The sequence below is a fragment of the Ceratotherium simum genome, chromosome 12 (genome assembly GCF_057802395.1).
Source record: "Ceratotherium simum simum isolate JZ-2026a chromosome 12, ASM5780239v1, whole genome shotgun sequence".
Lineage (NCBI taxonomy): Eukaryota > Metazoa > Chordata > Mammalia > Perissodactyla > Rhinocerotidae > Ceratotherium > Ceratotherium simum.
In genome coordinates, this window is record NC_141911.1 from 17664128 (window position 1) to 17689579 (window position 25452).

The window sequence follows — 25452 nt, forward strand, 5'->3', positions numbered from 1 at the left end:
AGGGTGAGGGCAGTGCCATACATCCAGCCTTGCCACTAGCAAACATCTGAGGAGGAAGGCCAGACCACCGTAACAGTTCCCAATTCGGGGGTCGGGGGTCTCACAGCACCGCTGGGAGATGCTCCGGAAGGCGGCGTTGGCCCGAGGGGCGACGCAAGCACCGGGCGTGGAAGACGCACCTCCCCGGCTCCCGACGGGAGAGGGGGCGGAGCCTCGGCCGGCCCCCGCTCCGGGTCTTAGGGGGCGGGGCATGGGCGGAGCCTTTTCCCTAAATCGGCGGGCCCGCGGCAGCGCAGAGATTCGGATTGGTGGCGCTTGGACCCGGAAGCAGTCGGCGGCGTTCGGAAGCGTCGGCGGGACGCGGGAGTTCGGTGGCGCTGCTGCTGCTGCAGAATGGTCGGCGGCGGCGGGAAGCGCAGGCCCGGCGGGGAGGGGCAGCAGGTACTGCCGGCAGAGGCTGTGCGTGCTCCGCCGGCTGTTTTGGGGGATAGCCAGGGCATCGAGGGGCAGCACAGTGCATTTATCCAGTAATCATTGTGTGCCTGGGAACGGCGGTCTGCTCCGGGGACCCTGCCCAGGGCCGCTGTTTCCCGCTCTGCATGGGGTTTGGACCGGAGCAGTGGCGCCCTTGCATCTTCTGCCCTCCTCCCGGTGCGGTCCTGGGGAAGCAGATTGAGACAACCACCGGCTCATTCGTTCACCCAGTCAGATTGACTGGAAACCGAGTACACCAGGCACCGTGCGGGGCGCCGCGGACTCGAGACGAATCCGGCCCCTGCTGCCCCACGTACAGCCCCCAGCCTGGGGAGGCGGGGCGCAAGCGAATGTACATTTGACTGTAACTCTTTTGTTTGGCATTATAGCGCTGATGTGTAATGTAGTGCTGTGGTAACACTGAAGGAGGATTTAACAAGTCCCGGGGGGATGTTAAGCTCCTTTTAGGGCAGCTCAGGTTTGAAATGGTTCTTGAAGGCAGAGAAGAGAAATAAGGGATGAGTGTAGAGGATGTTTGGGCACAGCGGAGAGTTCGGCCTGGCTGGAGCCCGGAAGATGGGAAAGTAAGGGGGACCTGATCATAAAGGCACTGATGAGGGAGGGGAGTGTAAAGTATGTGCGTTTTCTCGTACTTTTATACGATTTCAGAAGTCCTGTAACCGCTGCATTAGCAATAAGGAGAGTCAGGCAGGAAAGAAGTGTCTGTGATAAGTAAAGTTTTAGAAAAATTACCCTGGCTATATTATAAAGTGGGTAGCATGAGACAGTGTTAGAGGGCTTAATTAACTGTTGGAGGGCCGTGGGCCTGGGCATTCTTTATGTTGGGTCATGCTTTCTAGGAACACAAGGGTGAAGCTTAAGTGCAGCCTCTGAAGGGGACAGCAGTCCTAAATTCTGGTTATTGGGGATTTGGAGATGCTGAAAAAGTGAGTTCAGGCAGAGCTGAAAAAAATCCTTATCTGCCTTTGAAGGTTGACAAATGATAGTATGAAAAATAAAATATCAAAAATGAAGATGAGTCTATAGAGACTACAGCTAACAATTATAGCCAGCATTTATATATTATTTGCTAGGACTATTCTGTGTATTTTACAAACAATAACTTATTCCTTGTCACAGCCCTATGATATAGATACTACATGTGCCCTTTTTGTAGTTGAGAAAACCAGGCACAGAGAGGTTGCTCAAGGTGACAGAGCTGGAAATCAGAAGAGTCAGGAGTCAACCCAGGCAATCGAAGCATTATGCAAAATTGCCTGTCAGCAAAGTAGATTAAGGCTTTTCTTTCTCACATCTTAAGTTTGAGCCAGTCTGAAAGTCTGACCAAAGACAGTTATAAAAACAGAAGGGAGGTTAGGGCAGGACTTGATGTGTTCCTACTGTTCTATATTTGTAGTTGGAGAAGCAGCATGAAGTGGTTTAATCTGTGCTTGGGAGCTAGCCCACCTGGCTTTAAATCCGTTCTTCCACTTTCTGGTTAGGGACTCAGGGGAAGTTACTTCATTTCCTCATTTGTAAAATGTGGATACTAGTATCTAGCTCATAAGGTAGTTGTGAGGCTTAAATAAATTAATCCATAGCAAGTGCTTAAAACAGTGGCCTGGCACATAGTAAGTGCATAATAAGTATTGTTTATACTGTTATCTTTATTACTGTTATTGTTTGCTATTATCAACATCCATTTTTGGATCCATATTTCAACAGCTTTTTTCTTCAATTTTTTTATGACCTCGGATAGACATATTATAATCCTTGGCATAAAAAACTGTTATCATTGGTCAATGCATGGTCCTCTTTTCCGTTATTTATTTGATAATTTAACAAACACCTGTGAACCCACAGCCCAACCCAAGAACTGAAACACTGACAATAGCTCTCCATCCATGTGTCCCTCACCTATCCTTTTCTGCCTGACTTCTTCCTATCACCCCCACTCAGTGTAGCTACCAACGTGAATTTTATGTTTTCCCTTGCCGCCTTTTTATAGCTTTATCACCTGTGAGTGTATGCTGAAACAATATTTATTGTTTTTGAACTTCATAAAAAGGCTATCATGGTGCATATAATCTTCAAGGACTTTTTTCTTCATTCAGCATTATATTAAGACTGATCCATGTTGTTGTGTATAGCTATATTTCTTTTTCACTGAGAGTAATATTCCATTGTTTGAAAGTCCTGGAACTATTCATTCTCCTGTCAATAGGCATTTTCATTTGTTCTGTTGTCTGCTCTTAGAAACACTGCTATCAAGAACATTCATGTATGTGTTATCTGATTCATAAATACATTTTCTAGACTTTGAATGATACCTGAAGTTACATTGATAAACTTGAGCCTACTGGGAAAATGTAAGAATATAAATATGAGCCACATCTATGTGAGAATTTTTCAGCCTCAGCACAGTGGACATTTTGGGCCAGATAAGTGTTTGTTAAATGGGCCTATCCCGTGCATTGTAGAATGTTTAGCAGTATCCCTGGCCTCTACCTACTAAACGCCAGTAGCACCCCTGTCCCCAAATTTGTGACAACCAAGAAGATTTCCAGACATTATTAAATGTGTCCCTTGGGGGGCAAAATTGCTTCCAGTTGAGAAACGCTGTTGAGCCAGTCTTTGATGTAGGTGGAAAGGAAGAATCAGGAAAGAACTTAATCCAAAAGGAAAGAATCTAGGTTCCTAGAAAGAAAAACAGATGGCTACTTACAAAACTAAAGACAAGTAACCTCCAACTGAGCATTTTATCTTTACAGAAATTTGTCAAATATCTAATACACGTAAAACCTAGCGTACTTAACATAATGAACCTATATTGCAGAGAGATGTTAAAGATGAGTTTTATAAACTAGTCCTCGTCTTAAAGGGTCTTTTCTGGAATAATTGTTTTAACTGGTAAATCCCCTTGTATCCAGTTATTTCTGACAGTTTGCTTCTGGTGTGACCCCTGAATCTACTTAAACAAAAGGCATGATGACATCCTTTTTACGAAAAGAAGGCAAAACCTGCCTTTTTCTCTTTTCCTGCTCTTTACCTTTTGTTTTATACTTTTTGGTTTTTCTTTTCTGTGTTTTCATTATCTTAAATATATTTAAAGGCTCTCTCTCAGTTATATTATAAATTGTTCTTTCCTTGTTTCTTTGTCCAAAAGAATCCCCAGAAATACCATTTATAGAGTTTTAAAGAAAACATGTATCTCGTAGAGTTGGGTGAACAAAAATGAGCAATATTGTTGTGCAATGAAAGTTATTGTTATTACTTTCCGAGAAACAAAGTTTTGTATGCCAATTTTCAGTGTGAAAAAACAGTTGATGTGAAAAAGAGTAAAACCTGTGAAGCTGATGTCTCCAGTGACCTTCGAAAAGAAGTAGAAAATCGTTATAGGCTTTCTCTACCTGAAGATTTCTATCACTTCTGGAAGTTCTGTGAAGAACTTGATCCCGAAAAGCCAGCTGGTGAGTTGCTCCTCATTCGTTCTCCTGCTTCTACCAATGGAAAAGACGATAGGAAACTGGACCAAGGGTCTCAACGGTTCATAGAAAAGGAACTTTTTCAGAGAGCTTTCTAATAAGAGAAATATAAAATAATGCTATAATAATATGTCACTGTCACCTGTTATACTGGCAAAGGTAAATAATTTCACGATATGCTTTGAGAGTTTGAAGAAAAACAGGTACTTTCATATGTTGCAGGAGTTTTGGTGTGACTTAGCAGTTCCCTTCTAGGAGCTTGTCGTAGGGATTAGGTGAACCAAAAATTATGTTCAATGACATTTACTGAAACAAAAAATGGGAAATGGCTTAAATGCCCATCAATAACACGTCTATTCAATGGATAGTCATAGTTTTAAAAGAACAAGGCAGATTTTTAGGCAGTGATGAAAGTCTAATGCTTGAAATATTTAAAGTGAAAAGGAAAAATGTATAGAGTATGCTACCATTAGTATTAAAAGAAAATCAAGGATACACAGGACCGGCCCCATGGCTTAGCGGTTAAGTGCGCGCGCTCCGCAACTGGCGGCCCGGGGTTCGGATCCCGGGCGCGCACTGACGCACTGCTTCTCTGGCCATGCTGAGGCCTCGTCCCACATGCAGCAACTAGAAGGATGTGCAACTGTGACATACAACTATCTCCTGGGGCTTTGGGGGAAGAAAAAAAGAGGAGGAGGATTGGCAATAGACGTTAGCTCAGAGCCGGTCTTCCTCAGCAAAAAGAGGAGAATTAGCATGGATGTTAGCTCAGGGCTGATCTTCCTCACAAAAAAAAAAAAAAAGGATACATGCACACATCCCTATATACTTTCTGTGTGCTTATACTATGTCTGAAAGGATACACAAAAGACTGATAATGGTTGTCTATGTGCTTATACTATGTCTGAAAGGATACACAAAAGACTGATAATGGTTGTGACAGAGCTACTTTTCACTGTTACCCTTTTGTACTGTTTAAATGTTTTAACATGAGGTTGGGGAGAGAGAAGCATTCGCATGTACTATGATGGAAGTGTATATTGGTAGATAACTGAATTTTGGCAGTATGTCAGAACACTTAAACTGTGTAGCAGCTTCTCTAAAAATATTCATGGCTGTATACAAACATGTATTATCAAAGATGTTCACTGAAGCATTGTTTAGAATAATAAAAAAAAGAGAAACAGTAATGTCTATTAATAGAATAGATCTATATAATGGAATATCATGCAGCTATTAAAAATTATGTAAAATGTTTACTAGCATGCGAAGATATTCAGAAAATTTAAGTGAGGACAGGTTGGAGAACAAAAAAACAAATTACAAAACAGCATGATCTCCCTTTAAAATAGCTATATATTTGTATCTGTTCATAAAGGGGACAGATGTTATTATAGTATACCAGACTGTTAACCTTATCTCTGGCTAGTGAGATGGGTGGTTTTAGTTTTTTTATTTAAAAAATTGGTGCATGTTATCCTAAGCTCCAGCTAAGCTGAACTATTTTCTCCCCTCCAAGTAAACTGTCTTCATGCCTTTATTCACATTGTTACCTTTTCCAAGAATTTTCTTCCTCTCTCCATCTCCACCTCCTTACATATCCTGGTCTTGCCTGGAGTGCTTATCTCCCTCTTAGAGAAGCAATGAGGGCACATCTGATGTTGCAAAAGTGTACATTTGAACAACTTCATGACTCTGGTTTTATTTAATACTCTCCCTCTGTAATCTGTGAATGGAGAAAAAAGATGGAATCATCCAGGACTAGGGTTGGCCAAATAGATTGTCAAGGAAGCAAAGGTATCCAGAGTGATAATTAGCTGAGGAAGAAGGAAGAGGAAGGAAATATTTTCATTAAATATGTTTTTTAATTAAATTATTTACCTTCCTTAATGCACAGTCCTTTGCTGTCTATCTTATCCCTCGCTTAATCTGGGTGTGTTAGAAGTATTTGAGGCTAACAACAACATAAGTAACGAGACAAGGTAACCATGTGCAGCTCTAATATACCCATAGAAATACAAAACAGTCTTGCTTGGGCCAAAATAAGAAACAGCAGGAATGTCTGCTATGTCATCAGTGGTAAATTTAAGAAGAAACTGTAAATGTAAGTGCCACATTTTCATTGCTCTGACTTGTTTTCCATTCATTGTTTATAACTAACATCTTCACATGTAACTGAAGATTTCTTTTCTTTAGATACTCTTTTTTAAAACAATAGCTTAGAAATAGTTTACTAATGAAAGGCATTATTTCCTACCTGCCTCCAGAAAGTTATTGTCTAAATTTATTTAATTTATAGATTCACTTTCTGCAAGCCTTGGTCTTCGTTTAGTGGGTCCTTATGATCTCCTTGCTGGAAAACATAAAATGAAGAAAAAATCAGCAAGCCTGAATTTTAACCTTCACTGGAGGTTTTACTACGATCCTCCTGAGTTTCAGACCATTATTATTGGAGATAATAAAACTCAATTCCACATGGGGTATTTCAGGTAAATGATCTTTTCTTCTCCTCTAAAACACAGCTACTGTCCTTCTAACGAGTGTAAATAGACATTCCCTGGCCTCACCCAAGGTGAAGGGCATATTTACCACTTATTGGTGGATATGTGGGCCATCTGTTGTTCTTGCTGTTGACCTTTTAACCTACCTGAGGATGGGTGGACTCTGTAGGTTTAACCTCACTGGTTTTTCCTTTGTGTTATAAACTTATTTTCCCTTTTGGTCAGAAGAGCTCTTTTAGCCCAAGAAGATAATTTAGAGCGGCTGCTGTGACCTAAATTAGTCATTGCTTCCAGGGGCCATAAAATTAAGAATGCACTCTCTGGAGTCAGATTGGTCCTGCTGTTCATTACCTGGGTGACCCTGTGCCAGTCATTAGTGACTGTGGCTTTCTGTGACTCAGTTTCCTCTCTTATAAAAATGAGGATAATAATTGTACAGACCTAATAGGAATCTTAAGAGGATAAAATGGATATATGCAAGATGCTTAGAATGTTAAGAAATCGAAGGAGCTTGAGGGGAAAAAATACCTTGTCCACTTGTACTGGTAGAGATGCTGTCGTTTAAAGTAGAGATTAACTGTAAGGTATAGAGGAAGTAGAGGAAAAGTGCCCAGGGAGAAGTATTGTGGGGCAGTAGAGTACACGCGGGGCTGGGAATTGACGTACGTGGATTCTGCTTCTTTGCCATTAACTTACTAGGACCTTGACTCAGTCACTTCATCTCTCTGTGTTGGTTTCCTCAATTGTAAAATAAAAAGATTTGGTCATATATATGAATTGGATCCTTTCACCTCTAATGTTTTATAATCCTGTGTGTCCTGTTTCTTTTTGTTTTTCCACCTTTCTTCTTTTTTTTCCACAGACTGTAAAACTGGGGTACAGATGATCATGTATAACCTCTTTCCCTTTCTTTTGACAGGCCTTATTCCCCCTTTCTTTGTATTTAGGTATAAAAGTAACTAGGTCCTAAGAATCTTAATTTTAGGTTGTGTTATATAAATAAGATTTATCGTAGATATTCCTGAGAAACTTAGAGCTTAAACCTGGCAAATTTGTTCTAATTTTTTAAAAACATGGAGATATAAGTTGTTGTCTATAGACCTAAAATTCTACTTGCCTGATAATATAAGTTATGAGCAGCTAAATTTTTAATATCTTTTGCTTAAACAGGGATTCTCCTGATGAACTTCCTGTATATGTTGGTACAAATGAAGCCAAGAAAAACTGTATAATTGTTCAAAATGGAGATAATGTGTTTGCTGCAGTCAAGTAAGAAAATACTTTATTTCAATCCCCCTCATATTTATATTTGTTCGCAATTTTTGTACTATAAGAGGAATTGAGGTAACAAAATTCTAAATTTTGAGAGATTATTTCTGTCTTTTGCAGATAATCTTATCTATACTTCTACTTTTCACCAAAAAAAAAATACATCTCTTATATAACTTTTATTTAATGAAAATATTACTTAATCTTGACCTCAGATGTTCCATGGCAAAATCAAAAGATTTTTCTAGACATCTTATTTTAAACACTGTCATTAAGAGTTCATTATAAGAACCCACTGTATATAGTTCACACAGAAAGATTTAATACAGTACAGCAGGTGCTCATAAAATCCTTGGAAGAGCTGTTGGAGCAGACTGAGCCTCAGGAAGACAGTTGTGTGGCAGAACTGGCTCACCAAGGGAGTTGAAGACTCTGCCGCCATCAGGAAGCTGGGAAATCAGGAACTGCAGCCACAAGGACTGCAGCCACAGCAAGTGGCTCCAGACCATGTTGTCTTGGATATAACCTGTGCCCGTGAAATGGATGCCCTGCCCTCTGCCTCTCGATTCCCACGAAGCCGAGGACCAGGTACTGAGATCCCGGCTGCAGCTGCTACAGAACAATTGGATGTCTCTGCAACTGTGCTCACTGGTGGAAACAGCAGAGGCACAGCCTCCACCTGGTATCTCTTCTACCTTTCAGATTTCAAAGAAGTGCATCTGCTTGAGAGACGCTAGGTCCCATGGAAGAGCTGAAGAATAGTGTGGGAAGTGCAGCAAGCTCTCGTGTGGAAGGGGTGGGAATGGAGCTGAGTGAGTCAGTCCACACTGTACCAGCCACAGACATAATTTGAAACCATTTGCCAGCAGCTATGCAGTTTACATTGTAATAAAGTGAAGAAAGCAGTCTTTACCATTTTAATTAAGTAGATCATGTTTTGTGTGACCTCTTTTAATACGCTGTTTATAAAAAGACTTATTCCCTGTGATTTTTTTTTCTTTTTTTTTTGCTGAGGAAGATTGTCACGGAGCTAACATCTGTGCCAGTCTTCCTCTATTTTGTATGTGGGACACAACTACAACATGGCTTGATGAGCGATATTGTAGGTCCACAGCTGGGATCTGAACCAGCGAACCTTGGGCTGCCAAAGAGGAGCCCACGAACTTAACCACTCTGCCACCCCGCTGGCCACTATTCCCCGTGATTTAATATTGCAAATTTGCAATAAGCAGAATTCAAACTAAGTCAGCCTAGTGCACCCACTAGACTGTTATGTACATACCATACATACCAGTGTATCTAGAGGACATCTACATTGTAGATGTCCAGAAAAGGCTCTTCTTTCTCTTCTGAGACTTCTGAGTTTTACATAATATGTTGCCTGGGTCTGTTATATAGTTCTTATTGTATCTCTTATAATTTATATAGAACTTATAATTGCTATAGCTCTTTTAAGCCCTTCAGATTTACCGTTCAATTGAAATTGGTGCCATCTTTATTAGAAACTGTAGTTGTTTACTTGTTGTCTGTGTCTTGCACTAACATGTAAATTCCATGCAGGCAGAAGCTTTCTTGTGTACAGTACCTGCCGCACGGTGGATGCTCCATAAATAATTCATCATTCTACAAATACTTTGGCGTGCAAAAACACCTAAGTATTAATTAGTCTTACTAGTCATTAAAAATCTTTTTTAAAAAGAAAGATATAGTGATTATCTAAAATAATCCAAGATTGTTCTAGTATATTTTTAGCTTATTGGAGAACACAGAAAAGAAAAAGAAAAAATACATTGGTGATAAATTTATAACTTAGCTGAGGACCAGCAAGTTGAGTACCTATTTCACTCAATGTTTTCTACCTCCTATAATTTATCTCAAAATACTTTTCAAGTGTTATAACTATATAGTTTTTTGGACCTTGCTTTACTTAAACCAGCTAATCAGAACACTTAATTTAGTTTATTTCTGTGTCAGCCCGAATAAGGTCTTTTAAGGCAGATCATTTGTTATAAACAAATTATCTTTATGCCCGTGGAAACTAGTTCTTTCTACACAAGATTTAAGAGTACCCAAAGAAATGCAAATTCAGCCAGTGCAGATTAGTAAAGATCAAAGAATGGTAATACCCAGTGATGGTTAGGATCTAAGAAACCTTACTGATGTAAGAGTTAATGGTAAAAACCTTTGTAGAGAGCAAAATGTTTAAATGTTTTCAAAGATTTCTTAACAGCTAATTAACATTGCCTGGTACTGTGCTAAGTAAACATTTATACCCTTAAATCAGCAGTTCCATTTCTAGCTACTCATCTAAAGAAATTCTGGACAGGTACACAAGTATGTGTGTATATTAGATTATTTATAAAAATGAAAAATTGGAAAAAATACATATCCAGCAATGGGGAAAATTAGGTAAATTTAGAATGTCCATACACTATAATACCAGGATATTGATTTGTTAGTTTGAAAAGATGTTTGACACATTATGTGAAGAGGTTTAATAATAGTGTGGAATGATTCCATGTTCATATTGTTTAATGCACATAGAAAAAAATCTAGATACACTCAGTTTTAAAATATTTATCTGCAGACAACAAAATTACAAATGATGTTTTTTTTTCTTCTGCCTTTTTTTTTTCCTAAAAAATTGTAGCAATAGTTTTGACCTCACAGACCTCCTAAAAAGTCTCAGGGACCCTTAGGGATCCCCAGACCATCCTTTGATTACTCCTATTTAGTTAGTGGTTTCAAACCTGACTGCATGTCAGAATAAAATGTCATTTTCTACCAATGGCACAAAGGTAATGGGTAATTCTGTTGGCATCTTGACAGGAATCAAGGCAGTGGCAGCAAATTAGCAGTCATTGTATTATTCACAGCATAATGCAAGTGTCATTTGAGAATGTCAGTGATGAAGCAGTAAAAATATATTAGATCTCTACCATTGAGTACACATCTTTTTAACATTCTGTGATACAAAATGGGAAGTACATAGAAAGCACTCTGCATACTCAAGTATTATGGTTTATCTCAAAGGAAAAGGTCTTGTGAGATTGAGTTGTGAGCTGAACTTTATTCCACTTGAATGCCTGACAATCACTGGTTATTCGGACGTGGATATTTGGCAGACATTTCTCAAATGAAACCAAGAAAACAACTGACTGTAGTTGTTGCCAGTGATAAAATCCAAGATTTCGAAAGCAAAAATTAGAACTGGGGAAATTTGTAACCACCATTGTGATCTTGACAGCTTCTCACTACCTAAAGACTTTTCTAATGAGATTGGTGGTAATACTAATGAATGTGATTTCTTCATATTGTGGTATAATGGAGTGGATTTGATATGAAAAGTTTTAACATGTGGAAGATCTGCATAACTTAGTGAACGAATATTTTCCAAATGACCGTTTCAGGATTCATTCAAAGTGCAAGGTATACCAATGGATTTAATGTAACAGAGTACAAAATGTTCATGGTTGTTTCAGTTTGCACATTGCAACTTTGAGCATCACAAAGCAGAGTATTGGAGAGTAAGTTTGAAGCTGAGAGACAAAAGCTTAATAAACTGGTACAGAAATAGTCACAATAATATGATAAGTATGGAAAGACGACTAAGTGCCTTAAATAGTGGTGGAAGTCTTTATAGAGGATATTTTATCTAGGCCTTGATGAATGCATAAGAACTTCCAGAAAGAATGGGAAGAAGGGTGTTCTAGGGAAGAAAGTATAGCATGGAAGTATGAAAACAAGTGGCACAAAGTACATGGCCTATATGCCATGCTAGAGAGATGATTCACCTAGGCCTGACATGATGAATTTGCTTTTTATGGTTAATGTAAATATATTCTCTAGATAAGCAGCTGGATCTGATCAAAGGTAACTTTTGGTGTAACTGTGTGTGCTGTTATTAGAAGACAGTGATTTTGGTGGTCTTGGCTTCTGTGGCACTTTTATCTACTTGTATTGATTCTATGATCTTGGGTAAGATTTGTGCATCTGTGCCTCAGTTTCCTGATTTGTAAAATGAGGATAAGAATAGCACCCACCATGAATGTTCTAAGCTCTTTACAGTGCCCAGCCCGTAGCGGACTGTCAAATGTTAGTGGTGAACAGAGGCGAGTTTCCTCCTGGGAGGCTGGTAGTGGCTACAGGCGAAGGGGATGGACTTGTGTGTCCAATGATTGCTTCTTCCAGCTCTTCATTTTACTCTTGACCTTCTGCTTTGCTGGTAAAAATCTTAACCTGCTTATGATAAAATATAAAATTATTTTGGTAACTGGCATTAATATGTTGTACTATTCACACACCTTTAAAAATAATTTTGGATTGTGCTTTTGTATAATCCTATAATAGCTTTGCTTTCCTTTTACATTTTCTAAATTTATCTTAACACAGGTTTAAAGGTAACATTTTTAAAAATCTGATCTTAAGTATTATTAAGTGTCCTCTGGCTCTTTAAAAATACAAAATCCTTTTTGGTGTCTGCCTACTATTTTTTTCTGTTATGTCAGACTTCTCCAAAGCAATTTGCCATATCTTAATATCAAGTGATGTAACTTAAAACTTGGCTTAATCTCAGATTCTTAAAGATGCCTTATATCTTTATTGTAGACATTATAGGGATAATACAAACTTGAATCACGTTTGCTGTTTTTGTGACTGGCAGCTTTTTATTAATATTGCTTTTCTCATATTTGAAGAAATCTATCAGAGATTTTGAGAGAACTGTTGGTAATTATTCTGCAATCTTTTTCTTGCGTGGAATTTGATGTCTTTAACTTAACTCCTTTAACTTCCCAAAGTCTGTGTACTTAGTACAGTGGCCTGCATAATACTGAGGGCTTTTACTTCTTTTTCAGATTATTTTTGATGAAAAATCTTAAAGAAGTAACAGATAAAAAGAAAACTAGTCTCTTGAAAAACATAGATGAAAAACTCACGGAAGCAGCCAGAGAACTGGGGTACTCACTGGAACAGAGAAGCATGAAGATGAAACAGAGAGATAAGAAAGTATGATTGAAATCTGTTAGTCTCTGACAGTTTTGCCATTTTAACAGGGTTTTATTCCTCTCTTGATTCCTTCCCACCTGCACCTTATCCTTCTCTCCCTTTCTCCTGCCCCATCCTATGAGCTGGACACCCTCAGGGCCTGCCCCTAGTGCTGTCCAGGACCTGGATTGCCAGAAGGAAGGCGCTGGAGCAGGGCTTGGGTGGCTCCTGTGGGTTGTTAGATGGCATGTCATGTGATGTGATACTGCTGCTGTGGTTGCATAACTCATGCCGGTATTTCCCACGCTTTTAATCTTGTTTTACCGGTTACTTGTTTCATAGAATTGAGTGAAAGCAGCTTTGTACGTGTTTGCTTAAATTTCTTTTTTTAATGGCTAAGGTCTGTTGAATTAGTGCAAGGTGTTTTTTGGGGGGTAGTTTTGTAAAGGTATGCCTTAGAGTGCTTAGTTGAGGGCCTAAAGGTAGTTCCCTTTTGAGAGGCAATGTGTATTAAGATTTGTTAATTTTCTCCAGTAAATGTGTATATAAGCAGTCCTCTCTCCATTTTCCTTATTGATCCCATCAGCATTTCCTTTTGCATCTCTCCTAATGCCTGCAGTGTAAGTGGAGTGTTCTGTAAACAGCAAATAGTTCTGGGTTTGGGATCTTTTTGGTTTTTCACTTAGAAATTTCAGAGTAAGTTAACAGACAAGCTAGAGGAATTCTGCCTTGGGATAAATGAGAATTCTATAGGAGTTTGTTCTTATAACCTCTGGGTGTATATAAGAAGCTCTGGGGAGGAAGGACATTTATCACTGCAGAATGAGGGAACCCAGTCTCCTCCAGCCTCTCACCGTTGTCTGTGGTGGCTGGTTCATCTGAATGTTCTAGGCCAAGTGAAGTACTAGTTATTCCTGAATAAACTAGTACTGGTAATAAGTACTTTAGTGTACTTAGTTATTGAAATCCTACTTCACTTCCTTCTCTTTCTTTCTTTTTTTTTTTTTTAAAGATTTTATTTATTTATTTTTTCCCCCCAAAGCCCCAGTAGATAGTTGTATGTCATAGCTGCACATCCTTCTAGTTGCTGTTATGTGGGACTCGGCCTCAGGATGGACGGAGAAGTGGTGCCTCGGTGCGCGCCCGGGATCCGAACCCGGGCCACCAGCATCGGAGCGCGCGCACTTAACCACCAAGCCACGGGGCCAGCCCACTTCCTTCTCTTTCTTGACTCAGCTTCAGGGGTGATGTTCTGATAAGTTACAGTCTCTAAATTGCAGTCTTAGCAATTCTCTTTCTTTAGTCCTAAAGACCGGAAATAGTTCCTAAAAATGTACATTTGAATCAAACTCATTGCAATAGGGCATTTTAAATTACTTTAAGATTTTATATTGCCATTTTACCTTCCTAGTTTTCATAGGGAGCCTCTTCTACCTTATGAATAGAAGGAAAAGGGTAGCATTTCTCACCTCATTATTATGAATTCCTAATTTGTCTTGACTAAAGACTGAGCTTCTATGACAGAATAGCTGTTAGCAAATTCTTAGAGCCTTGTTTTATTTTTCTGCCATCAACTGTAATCTGTTTCAGATGAGATGTCCCTAGTTCTTCTCCATAGGATTGGGATTTAAATTTCATAGGTATGTTTGTCCTGGCCCCGCCCCCATGAGGTTTTTTTTTCAGTATTTGTTCTTTTTTACAGAAATAGCTGCTAAAAACATAAATACAAAGAAAAAGAACTTAGAAGACAAACATGATTTTATCCTCCCAAAGAAAATGTGTTGATAATTATGCTTTCAGATCCTTTTCTATTCTATGTATAAGTTTATTCTTTTATTGTTATTGTGAGATCTTCATTTAATTCATATTTTCTAGTCTTGAAAAATTCATTTCCAATAGTATATGTGAGTTAGTGACTTTGTCCTTATGCATGAGAGTAATATAATATATCCATTCTAGTATAATCAAGCACTATATAATACACTAGAAATCATTGTTTTTGTGCTGACGACACCCTGTAGTACTTTAGAGTACAAAGTCCTTAGGAGTTCATTCGACTCCTACCTCCTACCGCCAAGTAGGAGTTATCATCCTGTTTTATAGATAAGCAAATTGAGATTTACAAAGGCTTTGTTCCTTATCCAAAATCTCAAGTGACACATCTGAGACCTAAATTCACATCCTTCATATTTAGCATTCTTTCCAGTCCATCTTATTAATTGGCTGTATGCCACTTTACCTTTTTTTGTACCTAGATTTCATCTTTAAAAATGAACATTGATTTAATGTTGCTGAAAATAACATTATTCCATCCACCTCTGATTCTGATGCCTCAGAACATCACCCACCCATTACAGGGTTTTCCTAAATTTGTAATCCTATTCTGCATAATAAAATTAGGATTCCCATGCTTTGCTAGTAATTGATACCTCTTTATGCACAATTAGTACAGTTCATCATCTGTGAAAATATGTAATACCATCGTTCTCGTTGTGTGTCAGCCTGAGTAGAGGAGGAGAAGTCAGTAACTATATCACTATTTTCTTTTTCTTTCTTTATCAATACTGTTTTATGACCTTTTTATATTTATGAATATGTTATGATTATCACTTCGTATTGCTAAATTGAATTGCTAAATTATGATCTACCTCTTAATTCTGAGTGGCTGCAGAGCACTGTGCTTATGTTCAAAGGTTAGGTTGCTTAAAACTTTGCACAGAGACAGCCCTGCCGTAAGTAACCTTTTAATGCCATTATTTGCATGCTTGTCTGATTATTTTCTTAGAAGAAATTCCTAGACATAGTCTTGCCACATCCAAAGTGGTTTAAAGTGGTTGTGTGTGTGTGTTTTGTTTTCTTTGCTGGTTTGCAAAACTGCCCTGTATGAGTTACACGAGTTCACATTCCCACTAGCAGTGTGTGGGTGCCTGTTTTCCTCAAATCCTTGCCAGTACTAGGTAGTATCAGTCCCATTAGTCTTTTCCACTCTGATAAGTATAAAATGATATGTCATTGTTTTAATTAGCATTTCTTTGATTATAAAGGACATTAAATATTTTTCATTTATCTTCTGGTCACTTGTATTTCTTTTGTGAACTTGGCCCATTTTTCGATCACGGTTAGAATTTGTGTTTTCTTACTTGTGTTTGAATTAGGGTGTTAGTCTTTTCCTTTATTTATAAGACTCCTTTATAGTTTAAAGACATTAATCTTTTATTAATTTTATTATTATATGTGTGTATTGCAGATGTTTTTCATCAATGTCTAATTTTGTTCTTGATTTTTACTTGATAGATTTTTTATATTTTTATGTAGTCAATCTATAATTCTTTTCCTTCTGCAACCCAAAATTATAAAAAATATTTGCCTTTTCTTCTAGGAGTTTTATGGCTTTATTTTTACATTTAATCCTGAAATCCAACTGCAAATTTTTTTGGTATAAAGAGTGAGATATAACATATATGACTTCATTTGTTTTTTCTCAAGTGGTAAGCAGTTGTCTGAAACCTTCTTTTGAATAATCGGTCCTGTCTGTTGCTTAATAAAAGATAGTGAAAGAAGCAAGACAGTGGGAGAGTGGGGACGTAAAAGTGAAAAGAGTTTTAAGATACAAAGAATTAGGTGAGAGGACTTGAAAATTAAGAGTTCATTTTTGGGGTTGTGTTGGTCTTCTCTGTTGGGAATTTTCACTGGACTGCACAAGGAAGTGAAATTTTGAAGCGAATGTCTTGTTAAGGAAAGACCTAAGAATATGTCGCTAGCGTGAATAAGAAGGAGCATGTCAACTGGAAGGGTTATGATGGTGGTAGTGGTTGGGCCTGTTTTTGTCTTTGAAGATTACCACTTAATAAAAGCTCACTGGTTATGTTATTTGCCTGCATAATGGGCACCACAAAACTAGAAACTGCCCTACTTTGGGGAAGTTTGCACATAAGCCTGAATTTTCCAGGTAAAAATAGGGGACCTGAATTTGGAAGGGTGGATGAGAGGAATTCTGTCCACCACATCTTCCTGCTAACAGAAACTAGTCCTTCTGCTTTTAGGCCCAGTTCCTTATGCTTTCTACCTAGAAGATACTTTGATCTTAGAGGAAACTGATATTCTGGCTTGCCTCCTGTAATAGGATGCATTGGTGTTCTTCCCTAACAAATCAGGACACAGACTTCTAAAGGACTGACACAATTAATAAAAGCCAGTTATTTTACTGTTTTATAATTAATGCTTGACTGTAAGCTAATTTTAAAGGAAAGAAAGAATATTAAAAAACTTTTGCTCTGGAGTCCAAAGTTACTGAAATAAAATGTCATTGAATGTTATATTTTGACGAAAGTGTTGAGTGTTTGTGTGTGTACTTTGTTTTGTTGTTGTTTTTGTCTCTTTACCATGATTAAATTTTGTTTATTTTTTTCTTTTATTTAGGTTGTGGCAAAGACCTTTCATGGTGCAGGCTTGGTTGTCCCAGTGGATAAAAATGATGTTGGGTACAGAGAGCTCCCTGAAACAGATGGTAATGTATTTCTTATGTAAACGTGGATATGTGAATATATATGTTAATATTATGTAGAGGAAGGTTTTCCTTATATTGAGATAGCTAAGTACATATACCTTTTGTGGGACAGTCACTAGACCTTAGTGATAAAGAGCAAGCTCAGGTTTTAAGGTCAGTCAGGCCTGAATTGGGTTTGTAGCTATAACCTTAAGCAAATTATTTAACCTCACTAAACCTTGTCTTTTTCATCTGTAAAATGGTGAATACCATTCATAGGGGTGTTTAGGGTATAAAAGAGTATGTAAGGTGCTTAGCTGGTGGTCTAGTGGTTAAGATTTGTCACTCGCACTTCTGTGACCCAGTTCGTTTCCTGGTCAGGGAACCACACCACCCATCTGTTGGTTGTCCTACTGTGGCGGCTGTGTTGCTGTGATACTGAAAGCTATGCCACAGGTATTTCAAATACCAGCAGGGTCACCCATGGTGGGCAGGTTTCAGTGGAGCTTTCAGACTAAGACAGACTAGGAAGAAGGACCTGGCCTCCTACTTCAGAAAAATTGGTCATGAAAACCCTGTGAATAGTAGTGGAGCACTGTCTGATGCAGCGCTGGAAGGTGAGAGGACGGCACAAAGTGCTCTGCTATACACAGGGTTGCTTAGGGGTCATAATTGACTCTATGGTACTAACAACAACAAAGGTACTTAGCATAGTGCTTGCCTAACAGCATTCGAAATATGGTGGTTACTTTTAAGAGTTTAAAGAATTTTAACCTATTTAACCTATTAGGTTACTTTTTCTAACTATTTGATATTATAGTCAGCTTACCAAAATAGTAGTTATTGAAATAGTATGCATTTATATAGTCTTTGTGAAAATTTTTCATTAGTATGTAAGATTATTTAGCTCTCAGAAATCCAAGTTCCTGAACTACTTCATCTGTAAGTATAAAAACTCTTTGAAAATGGACTATTCATATACAAAATCTAATTATTGCGATGTTGAAAAAAGGGAATAAAATCACTTCTCAACTCTTGCTCCTCCCCTCCATTCCCTTCTTACTTTGAACATCCCTGTTGGCATTCCCTTATTCATCATCCTCTTCCAGGGGGGATACAAGTTAGAGGGAAATCAAAATTAGCACTTCCTCAAGGAAGAACCAAGTATTCCTGCCCAACGCATATAATATTAGCCATCCATTTTTCAGAACAGAACTAACCAGCCTTGGTTGTTAGTCTCTGGGGTTGGGACCTGGAAATCTGCATTTTTAACCAGTTCTCTAAAGCAGCTGTTCTCAAACTTGATTGTGCAGAGAGCCTCCAGCCAATAGATTGAGATGCCTTATATCACAGCTGTTCATATGTAACTGTTTTTGCTGTACCCCTACCACTTTAGAGGACTTCCATGAGGAAAATGCGTATGGCTGAGCTGTACAATATGGTAGCCACCAACCACACGTGGCTACGGAACACTTCCAGTGTGGCTGGTGCAGTTGAGGAGCTGAATTTGTAGTTTTGCTTGATTTTAATTCCTTTATTTTTTTTTTTTTAAAGATTTTATTTTATTTTTTTCCCCCCAAAGCCCCAGTAGATAGTTGTATGTCATAGCTGCACATCCTTCTAGTTGCTGTATGTGGGACTCGGCCTCAGGATGGACGGAGAAGTGGTGCCTCGATGCGCACCCGGGATCCGAACCCGGGTCACCAGCATCGCAGCGCGTGCACTTAACCACCAAGCCACAGGGCCGGCCCTAAAGATTTTATTTATTTATTTTTTCCCCCCAAAGCCCCAGTAGATAGTTGTGTGTCACAGCTGCACATCCTTCTAGTTGCTGTATGTGGGACGCGGCCTCAGCATGGCCAGAGAAGCAGCACGTCGGTGCGAGCCCGGGATCCGAACCCGGGTCGCCAGCAGTGGAGCGCACTCACTTAACCACCAAGCCACAGGGCCGGCCCTTAATTCCTTTAAATTTAAAAACTCAAACAGTGTTAAATCTTATATTGATTATATGTTGAAATGATACTATTTGAGATATATTGGATTAAATTAAATATCTTAAAATTTCACGTTTCTTTTTAATATGGATACTAGAAAAAGTCTAATTACCTAATGTAGCCTGCATTGTATTTGTTGGACAGGCTAATCTGTCCCATATCTCCTCCCTGAAGCTAGAGGTAATCAGTCTCTGATGGGGAAGGAATGAAGCTCTCCCTACTTGCCACTCAGTCGTCTGCTTCTATGCTGATCTTCTCTTCCGCCCCTCGGTGCACTAGTCCATTCGAAGCTTTAAGCAGAATTACTGTCTTGTTTCGGAAAGGTTGAGAACATTTGTTATAGAGATGGCAGTCTCTAATACCTCAAGGGTGGCAGGTAGTAAATTGTAGTGCCCGAAGTAAACCCCTTACCCTCCCCTGGTTGTGGTGCTGGGGTTTTATGTCCAAGATCATTTTTATTTACTTCTACTTTTTTCTAACATTCTAGACATTCGATCCTTCTGTGGTTTAATTATTTTTGAATGAAAAGTGATAGCAAGACATAAAGTTAGGGACCTAATGTCATCTTGCTCTTGCCTCGTGTTGTTTGCCAGGGGGTGTAATTGACTGGCAGTTTGTTAATGTACGAGAATGTTCAGCAGATCACAACTCACAATTTTGCTCCTAACCAGTTTCCCCTTTGAAGCTTCTTACACATGACATTTTAACCTGGCAAATAAGATACCATTTACTGAGCAATTCATAAATGTTGTGATTGACTGTATCAAGTGATATATACACAGTATTATTTAATCCTCACCCAGTTCTTGAAAGTAGGTCTTCTTCCCATTTTCAGGAGGGAACTGGATCTCAAACTTGGGTCTTTCTGTCCATAGAGTGCTTACCACTACCTAAAGAATAATTGCTTAGCTAGTTGCTCAACTTTTACTTGGACACAGCCACCATGGCTTAGCTTAAGTATTCCAGTTGGTGGTAATAGCAGGGATAAAATAATTTAAGTATTGAAGCTCCTAAATCATTGAGTGTTTTGAGTAGTAACATTTAAGGCTTCACTTAGAGACCCTTTAAGTTTGGGCTTCTGTTAAGTGAATTTTTGTAGGGTGTTTTATTGGTAGAAGAACGTATTTTTCCTCACACTTGTGGTGAATTCAATATTTTCACCTCTGTTCTTTAGTATTTTTCTAGGTTTGTAACTTGCTTATTCTTTTCTAGTCCATATATGACTTGCCAGAGGTGAAAATAGAAAATGATATCAGCAAGTGATGAACTTTAAATTATTTGCTAACAGAAAACAAATAGGTCTTCACTGCCATGCCAAATCTAACTGATTTGTAGTGGCTGCCTGCAGCACTGTGGTGAGAGAGGTTCTAAGGGTCTCCATCAATTAGTTCTGTCTTCTATGGGTACAGGAAGGAACCCCTTATTTTCCATCCTTAAGCAGGTTTTTGAAGGAAGCCTGATCTATTTCCTGGAAATGATTGGCATTGATTTTTTTCTGAAGAAGGAAAAAAAGGGAGTTAATGAAGCTTATATAAAATCATTTAACTTTTAAAAGGTTTCAGACCAATAAATGTCACTACTATTTATAGTCAGAAACATACATAATAAATGTAATTTGTCCAGTGTGATACTGATCTACCAAAGGTGGGAAAGGGAACAAAACACACTTTGTGACCTCACATACAGCATGCATTCTGTATGGTCATTACGACTGAATCAATCAAGTGATATTCATATTCTGAGGTTAAAAGCCCTAGCATATCTTTACCACCATTGATAATCTTATACTTGATATTTGTAGTTAGTATCAATAGAATATTGTGCCTCTTACATATATCGTCAAATCATATATCATTCTTAGGTATGATTGTTAATGTTTTAACCAATTCTCCTGTCCCCCAGGATAGCAGCCACTTTGTTTAGAAATGTGTTTTGTTGGTTTGTTTGAGTAATATCTGTTCTTTTCATTATTGGATTATCCTCAAGGAAGTAGTTTGTCAAAAAGGAGGTCTAATTAGATATTGTTCAGTACCTTCATTCCCACGTGCAACCTGCGATCTGACACACATTGGCATCCAGCAAGTAGTGAAGAAAAATGATGAAAGCCAAAACAGAAATATTAAGCCACTGGTTTTTTTATTTAGATAAATGTTAGAAATTTTCTCTATGATCTTACCTCAAGTTACACTTTTGCCATGGCTGCACTTCCCCCACTTTGGTAAAGGTTTTGGTAAAGGTCTAATTCTGCAGTGATTTCTTGTCTTTTACATTGTCTTTTTCTGTATTTTTTAAAATAAGAATAAACTTTATTTAAAAAAACAATCCAACTCCTAATATAGACTAGCCCAGGGTGGGCTACATAGGGTCTCTGTCATCATATTCTTTTGTTTTTGTTTTTTTCCAGCAATTTAAAAATGGAAGAACATTCTTTGCTTGAGGGCGGTTAAAACAGGGGTGGGGCCGGGTGTGGCCATAGTTTGCGGATCCCTGGACTAGCCGACTGCAAGTCCTTGAAAGCTGTATAAAATCATGATTGCAACTAGATCCATTGTGAAATAGTCACACACTTTGCTGATACAAGAAATCTTTTTCTTAAGCCATATTGATGCTTGAGTCTTAAGCAGACAACTATAAAATTGCCCTTCTAAATTACAGTGCCACCCAGGTGGCGTCAGTTGTGCTAGTACCAAAAGTCAGATGAGGAAAAACCCGGCTCAGGCTTTTTACCTTTGAAGATGGTTATATCTTTTTCTCATTGATTTCTTTCAGCCAACCTCAAGAGAATTTGCAGGACAATTGTCGAGGCACCAAGTGATGAGGAGAGACTAAAAGCTTTTGCTCCAATTCAGGAAATGATGACTTTTGTGCAGTTTGCTAATGATGAATGTGATTATGGCATGGGGCTTGAGTTGGGGATGGACCTCTTTTGTTATGGTTCACACGTGAGTAAAAAAATCTCCACCTCCCAGCCACCACCAAACCTCCCTCTCCCCCACTCCTTCACAGACACACACACACACTCACTCATACACTCATGCATGCACCTTCATATCTCGAAGTACTAGCATGGGTAGGATATGGATTCAACTTGTATTTCAAAATGAACTTTTTGAAGTGATTTTTAAGCAGATATTCTGAAAATGTTTTTTATTTGAAATTCATCTGGTCTTCTGGCAAAGGTGAATAACCAAGATTATTTGCCTTCAATGTGAATTTACATATGATTCATGTTATAGGGATACGCCCTCTAGTTTGGTGTGTGTGTGGGTATGTTAAAACACCTTTCCTGGGGCTCCATTTCATTTTCCATGGTGCCTACTCAACTGTAGTTGCCTCAAGGTCAAAGAGGCAATAAGGTGTAGTGTATAACATGTTTCTGGGGCTAAACTGTTTGGGTTTTTTTATTTTTTTATTTTTTTGAGGAAGATTGGCTCTGTGCTAACATCTGTTGTCAATCTTCCTTTCTTTTTTTTTTTCCTCCCCAAGGCTCCAGTACACAGTTGTGTATCATAGTTGTAGATTTGTAGCTCTTCTATGTGGGATGCCGCCTCAGCATGGCTTGATGAGCGGTAAGCAGGTCTGCACCCAGGATCTGACCCTGGACCACCGAAGCAGAACGTGCGAACTTAACTGCTACACCCCTGGGCCTGCCCCCTAAACTGTTTTTAAATCACATCTTCCCCACTTCATAGTTGTGTCAGATGGGCAGTTTTTCCAACACCTTTGTATCTGTCACCTTACCTATAAAATATGTCTGCACATGTGCACACAGACCATTTAATTCTCATTTCATCTACAAAGTCACCTACAGAGCAGAGAGGTAAACTATCTTTCTCAGGTTTCACACAGTCTGGTTTCAGAGTCCATGTCTAAATCAGTAAGTCCCAAACTGTATAGTGCATACAAATCACCTGGAGATATTGTTAAAATGCAAACTGTTCTGGTGGATCTGGGGTGAGGCCTGAGACTGCATTTCTGACATGCTTCCTGGTGATGGTAATGCTGCTGCCCTGCAGACCATACTTTGAGGAGCAAGACTTAAGACTAGCAGCTCTCTAACTTGAGCATGTATTAGAATCATCTGAAGGGCTTATTCAAACACAGATTGGTACACACCCCTGACACACACCAAGTTTGCTTGAGTTCTTGGGTGAGTCCTGAGAATTTGCATTTCTGACAAGTTACCAAGTCAGGCTGATGCCACTAGTCAGGGGAGCCTATTTTGAGACCTGTGCTCTACACTGTATTACTGCCTTTCTCTGCCTACCTCATATATGGTGTTATCAGTAAAAATAATCAAAATGTTGAACAGCCAGAGTGACAGTCATTGACCAACCAGAATAGTGCTTGGCCTGCCAGAAAATGTGAATCTGCTTAATAGAAAACGTAATTGTTGTGAGAACTAAATAACAAGAATTTATGAAAAGGTTGAGCACAGTCCTTAGCACATAGTGTTAATAAATGTTTATCATCAACAAAAGCATTGCTGGTTGGTCTTCTAGTATATATGTAATAGAAGGGTCAAAGTCACTTGATAAACGTTAAGGCAGTGACTTAAGACATGGAGGGGTTACATGATGGGTGAGGGAGAAAAGGAATTTGAAGATAAAGGGGAGTAAGTGTAATTTGAAAACTCACATTCAGCATTCCTATTCTTACATTATCAACTAAGGAAAATAATGATTAAAATCTTAAGTGGTGCGAATACACTGAAGGAAAAAGCATTTGATCGTATAGTTTGGGGCCAAAAAAAGGTTGATAAACCTTATCTAAGGGAATAGGGAAGCTTAACCTTTTAACTTGGTTTTCTTATGAATTTTCTTTGAGATTTGCCTTTAGTCTTCTAGAGCTACAAGACTGCCTCTTGGACAGAATGCCAGGCGTCTGTCTCAAAATTCTCTGTTCCTAATCAATTGAGGGTAGCTGAAATGACCTTGGGAGTATGCTTTGTTAAACAAATGCTTTTTCCATGTGTTTTCTGCTGCTTACTAGGGCATCTGCTGTATTCTCTGCTTAATGTTACATTTTATTTTTCAGTATTTTCATAAAGTTGCTGGCCAGCTTTTACCTCTTGCATATAATCTGTTGAAGAGGAATCTCTTTGCAGAGATTATTGAAGATCATCTGGCAAACAGAAGTAAAGAGAACATAGACCAACTTGCAGCATGAGTGAGAGTTGGCTTTCTTTGGTGTACTATATTTTAAAGCATTAATATTAAACTTGTGATTTTTGGTTTTTAAGGAATACACAAAATAAAGTGATGGAAACATTTACTAACATTTATAAAGCTTTTCTCACCTGGTTTTCTTCCATGTGCAAATAAATGGCAGTCACATCATCTAAATGCTGACACCCAATCATGTTCAAAAGACAACCCAAGTCATTCTCTGACACGTCACAGGAAGTCACTGCCTAATGCCTGTGGATAACTAGACTGTCCTCTCCTCCCCGGGAGTCCTGTTTCAATAGGTAACGTATGGGCCACTAAGAATTTCAGATTTGAGTTAATATCTGTAGCTTTAAGGATTGGATCTTTGTGGGGTGGGGAGAGCACAGGGGACATAAACTTGGAAGGAAACTCAAGACACTGTAGCCAGCACTCTCCCAGAGTGCCTGACCCACACCTACAGAAACTGCATTCTAAGTGCCTCCAGGTGACTCATGTATCTCCCCACAAGTAGTCCATTATCCCATTAGGTATATTCTTTAAAACAACTCTCCTTTGACTCAGTCTGTATTTACTAATCAATATATATAGCATAGTATATTGATATACAGTATACTAATCAATGTACCATGAATTTAGATTTTAGAGTTTTCCATTGCAAATTATTTCATTAGCTTTCCAGTACAAATCTGTGGATGGCTGTGTTTTACCAGATTCAGATCCTCCTGAAGCCTGACAAAATGTCCTTCACCTTAAAAACAGAGCAAACCATGAAATACAAAATAGCAAACTTTGTGGAGTGGGCTAAAGAGCCTATAAGATTTTCCCCCTTAATATGAAGTTCAAGGTAGAAGAGCCCTCAGCTCATCTAGTTTAACCCCCACCTTTTGTAGAAGATTGACCCATCTTCCCCAAAGAGCTTTTGGTGAATAGTCAACAAAGTTGACTTACTCCAAAGTTACTCTGTCTTCTGTCTCCTTAGAACAGATTTGAGATACTTATTCTTTTTGATATAAGGTGTGAGTAGACTATAGAAGGGAACACTTGCAGTCAGGATTTTTGAGTAGCATGTCTATCTATCTCCCCTGT

General features: G+C 38.6%; 1 protein-coding gene across 2 annotated transcripts; it reads left to right on the plus strand.

Annotated features, from left to right (window-relative positions):
- The first annotated feature begins 306 nt into the window (after positions 1 to 306).
- Positions 307 to 24483, plus strand: HPF1 (histone PARylation factor 1). Of its 2 annotated transcripts, none has more exons than XM_004433488.2 (8): positions 307 to 441; positions 3785 to 3944; positions 6259 to 6448; positions 7631 to 7729; positions 12586 to 12736; positions 17135 to 17222; positions 21965 to 22137; positions 24233 to 24483. In XM_004433488.2, the coding sequence occupies exons 1-8, from the start codon at positions 394 to 396 to the stop codon at positions 24362 to 24364; spliced, it is 1041 nt and encodes a 346-aa protein (XP_004433545.1). In that variant the 5' UTR covers positions 307 to 393; the 3' UTR covers positions 24365 to 24483. The 2 variants fall into 2 exon arrangements, with proteins under 2 accessions (XP_004433545.1, XP_087293557.1); XM_087437431.1 differs by lacking the exon at positions 307 to 441 and adding an exon at positions 895 to 1058.
- Positions 24484 to 25452: the final 969 nt, after the last annotated feature.

Excerpts from the sequence above, each read along its gene's own strand:
- HPF1 (XM_087437431.1), top strand. The coding sequence starts at position 993 with ATGAGTGTAGAGGATGTTTGGGCACAGCGGAGAGTTCGGCCTGGCTGG. Across the intron at positions 7,730-12,585 it reads AATGTGTTTGCTGCAGTCAA|ATTATTTTTGATGAAAAATC; the intron begins GTAAGAAAATAC and ends CTTCTTTTTCAG. Across the intron at positions 17,223-21,964 it reads AGAGCTCCCTGAAACAGATG|CCAACCTCAAGAGAATTTGC; the intron begins GTAATGTATTTC and ends GATTTCTTTCAG.